General features: G+C 46.0%; 1 protein-coding gene across 1 annotated transcript; it reads right to left on the bottom strand.

Annotated features, from left to right (window-relative positions):
• Window positions 1-3,741: 3,741 nt before the first annotated feature.
• Window positions 3,742-4,416, bottom strand: BHLHE23 (basic helix-loop-helix family member e23). Its single transcript, XM_065645887.1, has one exon. It carries the CDS (start codon window positions 4,414-4,416, stop codon window positions 3,742-3,744), a length of 675 nt encoding a protein of 224 aa, XP_065501959.1.
• Between the last annotated feature and the right edge of the window lie 1,748 nt (window positions 4,417-6,164).

Raw genomic sequence — 6,164 nt, 5'->3', positions numbered from 1 at the left:
TCTCACGGCTTCTTTCCAGGAACTCAAACCGATTTAACGTTTTGCTGGTATCTGAAGTAGATAGCAGCCTTCTGGGTTCTCCATCTTCAAACCTGTTGCTTCCCAGTATTTGATTTAACAAGATTTTACCTTGCAAGCTCAAGCCTGCTAATGGTGAATGTTGACTGGTGCAGAGCAAATTGACAGCAGATTCCAGCTATCTATTAATAAGGTTATACTGGTTGTTAGTTTTGGTTAGTGACTGGAATTAAACAGCTTAAAAAAAGCAACAGAGAGTGGAGTTGCATCTCCTCTTTGCATCTCTTCCTAAAGACTCCTCATGCTGATCACTCCTGAAGTTTAAAGAAAAACTAAATGAGGTTAGAAAATAAAATATTATCTTTAATTAAAAGTTGGCATTATGTTTTCTTCAAAGTATGAACATACCAGGATAACAAGTACGTTAGAACACATGATCTGTATTTCAGTTCCATCTGAGTATACACCATAAATCCTTCTTGGAGAAAAAGCGAGCACTATAACAAGAACATTTGAGCAGAAAAAAGGATCTTCGGCATTTTGAAGTCCTCCCTTCATATTGTCTGAAACACCAACTAGAAGCAGACACTTAAAATCTTACATGGAACACAAAATAAGCTTGATTTGTTTTGTTTTTTTCATATGCCAGACAAGGGGCAAAACAAATGAGAAGTTACAGGGTCTGATCCCCAGGACAACCATGCACATTGGCAAGGTGAGCACCGATGCTTCACACACGCAAATGCGATAACCAGAGACTAGTTTATCCCGTGCCAACAAAATCATCTTGCCAGGGGTATTGGGCAGTGGTTTTAGCAGCAGCTCAGGACAAAATGTAAATCACACCGAAATAGCTGCCTCCTGTTGAGGGGAAACGCGAAGGTCCCAGGACAAGTTTCAAGAGAAGAGTTAAAATCCTATAAGCCCCTGCTGACCAGAAGCAACTCACAGGACTGAACTTTCAGATTAACTGAGAAGGCAACTTTGTTTTAGTTTCATGTTAATATGTTTGTTGCAGGAAAAGTTATGATTCGACTTCTTTTCACTTTTGAATTAAAAACTCCTGTACTTCAAGGTTGATTTTAATAATGATTTACAAGTTCCTCTAGTACTGTTTTGCTAAGTTCTACACTCCTGTTTTTAATACTAGACTTGTAATAGGACTTAGATACTCAAGCTTGATTTTTTTTGCGATCAAAATTCTGCTTAATGCAGGTTTTATCTTCTATATTTGAAATTCCATGTTTAGCCTCCTGAGATTGTTTAATTCAAAGTGGGCTCTCAAAGAGCCTTCTGAATATTTCAGGCACTCTCAGAAGGTGGATTTTTAGGATTCTAGGTAGATACATAAATCATGTAAAGAGTTAAACAATCACTGTACTAAAAACCATTGTTCCAAAAATAGCTTCTCTCTATGACTATGAAGACTTTTTTAGACTCTGAAATTAGCGAGCCACTTTCTTTGCCATAATTACTCGAGAAAGAATCAATTATAAATTCCATTATTATTAGTGTAAGTCTTTAACCAAACCAAACTCACATTTAATATTAAGCTGTTAAATACTTCATTCTGCAGCTATTTTAGTTTTGGTGAAAAATTAACAGTTTAACTAATTTCCATTAAAATATTTCCAACTGCTCAATCTTCTATAATGTTAATGAGAAATAATAAGCATTTACTTATAAATGATAATTCTCTTTTAAACTGACTTTTTTTTTTTTTTCCAAAATGTTATCTAGCAACAACTCAGGCTGCAACATTTTAAATGACCTTTGCTGATTTGCAGTTTTGTGTCATTTTTGCTTCAGGAGTGGTTTTGGTTGGCTTTCGCTTCATCAGAAGAAATAAAGATATAAAAATGGAAATGAGCAGGAACCAGTTTCAGGCATATGTCTTTATGAATGTGGCTGGATCACACACTTCGTTTTCCAAACACAAAAAGTCTTTTGGAAATGTATTAATTAAAATCAAGTGCCACAGACAAGCAGCTTTAGAGGGATGGCAGTCTTTTTCAAATTAGCATAACACTAGCGACAGGCATGGAAATTGGTTTAATAACCCTAAATAGTTACACCCCACTCCTAACGCAAATGGGCACGGACAGCTCGAGCCCCTCAGGCTGCGGCTGTACCAGTTTGTGCGGTTGCTTTGACATTGGGTGGGTATTTCAATCTGAACAGAAATCACTGAATGCGCCTCAATTATTATTATTATTATATAATGACTAGTGAAGCGTGCAAGCCACCAAAGCGTTAAACATCATAAACCAAAGTGAACCAACACGAGCAACATCACAAACTTTGCCAGCAAGGGACTCACTTTGTAACTTGTACTAACACAGTCAATACTTGGCAAGAGATTATTAGTTTAGTTGTGATATTAAGTGGTCCAACCCCCCCTGCACAGGTCTAGGGTCAAGCTGTAGATATAACAGAAAACCAAGAGAAAGGGATAAGCAGAGTCTTTAAGCCATTTCCTTCCCTGCCGTGTTTGACAGCGGTGTCCTCAGAGCCAAGCTTGGTGCCACAATAACCCCTTTCAAACACCACTTCCAGGGCGCAGCAACCTCCAGCAAGTGTCAAAATACACAAGCTAAATCTCTGCCTACTTAACTCTAAACATCAGGCAGAAACAACACTTTTGTGCGTGTTCACGATTCATGAGAAACTGGAGGGAAAAAACTAAATCCCTGCTGATAAGGAGCTGAAGGTCCACAAGCTTTTCCCCACGTATTCCCATCATTCAGCTAACTTGACAGCACTGCTCCTCCACAGAGGATGGCCGTGGCCGTCCCCGCTTTACCTTACTTCAGCGGGGCTTTAGCTTTGACTGCCAGCTGGTTTTAGAGACATGTAGGACAGAGAAAGTGGTTATTCATGTCTTTTATTTATTATAAATACATATAAATATGTTACGTGACTTTTTTTGCTTTGTTTATCATGATGAGCAACGACTTTGGAAAAAAATCATCTGGAAAACTTAACCAAGCTGAGAAACAGGCAAAAAGCAAGCATTAGCATACAATCACAGGTTCCTCTCAGTTCAAGAAGAGGTTAATTTTTTTCCTTTTTCTTTTTAAGAGAAAAAAAAAAAGCGCATCTTATTTTGAAGCATCTATTGTTTTATCAAGAGCATTGACCTTCCCCCCTCCCATGAGCTGGTCGAATGACATTTTCATTGGGATTTGCGAGTGCAGTCCAACCCCAGCAGGCTACACGGGACACCTCCCCAAGATTCTGAAACATTGCATAGTTTTGCAGCTGGATTTTGCTTCCCCTTCCCCCCTCTTTTAAGCTGTTTTTTAACACGGGTTGATCGTGCCAAAGAAAACTCACTGAGATTTCCATCTCCAGATCTCTCTCCCTTCCTTTTTCTACAGTTTAGTTTAAAAACTGCTCAAAACCTTCGTAGATCAGAGCAAGCAGAAAAGCAACATTATGCTCACAGTTCACTAACAGGCCAGGAAGGAAATAACTCTATAGATGAAGTTGCATGGTAGGGTGGGGGAGGTTAACTAAAAGTTGAAAAGTGGGTGGTTTTGGGGTCCACATAAACTGCCAAATATTTCCAAATGGGGTGCGGGGAGAGGAATATTTAAGAGAAGCAAACAAAAAGAAAACCCAGACTTAACTGATGGTAGGAAGCCAGGGCTGATGGCAGTGGAAAGAAAAGTGCAAAGAAAGAAAGAAAAAAATGAATAAAAACCAAAAAGAAGCCAGAAGTCAAGGCTTGTCATTACAGTGTTTGCAGAGGGCGGAGGTGGCTCCTGTGAAGGCAGTGCATTTCTCGGGGCAGCCGGGCAAGGCTGCGCTGCCGAACGGGTAGACGGCCGACTGTCCGAAGGGATTGAGGGTGGCGGGCAGCGGGGTGCTCAGCGTCTGGCCCTGGTTCAGATAAGCCACCAGCCGCCGCATCTCCTCCAGAGCCTGCGCCTGCATGAGGATGTAGTTCTTGGCCAGGAGCAGGGTGGCGATTTTGGAGAGTTTCCTCACCGAGGGGCTGTGGGCGTAAGGGATAACGGAGCGCAGCCCGTCCAGGGCATCGTTCAGGTCGTGCATCCTCCGCCGCTCCCGCGCGTTGATGCTGAGCCGCAGCGAGCGCTGCTCCTTCGGCTTCTTGCCCAGGGCTCCCCCCTTCAGCTTGCCCTCCCGCTCGAAGCCCGCACCGCCCTTCACCCCGGCCTCGAAGCCGTCCTCCTCATCGCCGCTCTGCTCGCCGCTGCTCTCCGCCGACTTGCCCAGCGCCCCGGGGTGAAAGTCCGTCCCGCCGCCCCCCGGGTACGTCCCTCGCGGACCCTCGGTACCGCCGCGGACGGTCCCGTAGGCGAAAGCCGAGGGCCCGTAGCCCGGGGTCAGCGCCAGGTACGTCTCGCCGCCCAGCGACTTGAGCTCTGCCATGGCCTTGGCGGGGAGAAGCCGCGCTCCGCCGCCGCTGCCTCAGCGCTGAGGATGATGATGGGGATGATGATGAAGAACAGGAGGAGTAGGAGGCGGTCCCGCTGCGCCCGGGCTGGGGGCGGGCAGTGAGCGCGGTACCGGCCCCGCTGCCGCTTATATCGGCGGAGAGGGGCCCGGCGGGATTCCCCCGCCGCCCAATCAGCGGGGCAGGGGGGACGGGGGGGGCGACACTGCCCTCCCCTCCGTCACCGGCTTCCCTCGCCCCCGGCCCCGCCACCGCAGCCCCGCGGCTCCCCCGGCTCCCGGCGGAGCGGTCCCGGGGTCCGACGGGGCGACAAACACCCCTTGGTGGGCACCAGAGGGTGAAAGGAGACGCTGCCCGAGGAGCGGCAGGACAAAACAGGTCTGGAAAGTGAGCGGGGATGGACACAAATCGCCATTGAGCTTCTAGAACTTATATCCCTAGAGGGGTTTAAAAGACGGGGTGATGAGGTTCTTGGAGACATGGTTTAGTGCCAGAGTTAGGTTAATGGTTGGGCTCTATGATCTTGACAGTCTCTTTCAACCAAAACAATCCTATGATTCTATATTTGCTGGCTGGGACAATGCAGCAGAGGAGAAAATGAACAGTGCAGCAACGAGAGTCGTTACCTCTGCTTAATGGAAGCTGCCCCTGGATGCTGGAAGGGCAGGGAAAGCATCATGACTTTGTAGTCCAGCCTCTGGCTTGCCGTGTCTGAACTCTTTGGAAACATGAGAGCAGTTTCAGCTCTTAGGAGGTGACAGTGCTGAGCTCCAGGCCTGTGAATTTGCTTGTTTCCCTTTCTAAAATTGATGAGAAAAGGTGATGATTGAACTGCTGCTTCATGCTGCCTCTCACCTTAGCCCTTGTCAGCCTCAAAGCAAATAAAGAATTGACTAGGGAAGGAAAATATTTTTCTGGAGAATTTCCTAGCATCATTCTCAGGAAAAACTGGAGAAGTGAACACTCCTGTCCCCCCCGCATACCCCCCGCCAAGACATGGGACCATGCACCACTCATGGTACATGTTGTGATGGGAGGCAAAGGCATGCAAGGTCTTGACAGCTGTGGGCATGACTTGCTGATCAGCACATTTGATTTAGGTGGGGATGACAGAGGAGGCACCTGTTGCACAGAGAGTTTTCCAAGGCAAAGGCCCCGTCTGTTTCCATTTTCTTCAGAGACTCACTTTGCTCCTTCCTTCCATGTGTCCCAAAAATAAATTTGATCCTTGGTGAATCAGTCCAGCTCTGAAGGGACTCTCTGTTCTTCCCAGTTGTGAGTACCAGTAATCAAGTGCTAAGCTGGGAAAAGAAACGAACAGCTCCACGCAATGATGTGGAGAAACCATCACTGGGGGGGAATCCTTGCTGTGACCACTGGAGTGTCTGACCAACAGAGAAATCCCATGGAGAATCCAAGGCAGACATTGGCAAAGATGAGAGCTGCAGAGGGAAGGATAATCAGGGTGCTTTGTCCCATATTCCTGCACTGAGATGACAGAGAGGGCTTAGTCTTTAATTGCAACAGAAAGAGGTCATAGTATTTTTTTTTTCCTTAGGCTTCTGAGACTGCTTCCTAGTACTGAGCTTTGGTATAAAGATAGTATAAGGGCATTCCAGACTTTCTCCAAGCATGGTGTGTGCTTGGTCCAGGCCCTTTGAGTGTCTGCTAGGAAGGATGGGATGAATCCTGTATCCTGATGTACAGATGCAAGTAGGTGGAT

The sequence above is a fragment of the Caloenas nicobarica genome, chromosome 15 (assembly GCF_036013445.1).
Source record: "Caloenas nicobarica isolate bCalNic1 chromosome 15, bCalNic1.hap1, whole genome shotgun sequence".
Classification (NCBI taxonomy): Eukaryota; Metazoa; Chordata; class Aves; order Columbiformes; family Columbidae; genus Caloenas; species Caloenas nicobarica.
Note: the sequence above shows the minus strand (reverse complement) of the source record. Positions and strands in the feature narration are given on the sequence as shown.

Bases quoted from the DNA above. Each gene is read 5' to 3' on its own strand.
- BHLHE23 (XM_065645887.1), bottom strand. From the start codon at position 4,416: ATGGCAGAGCTCAAGTCGCTGGGCGGCGAGACGTACCTGGCGCTGACC.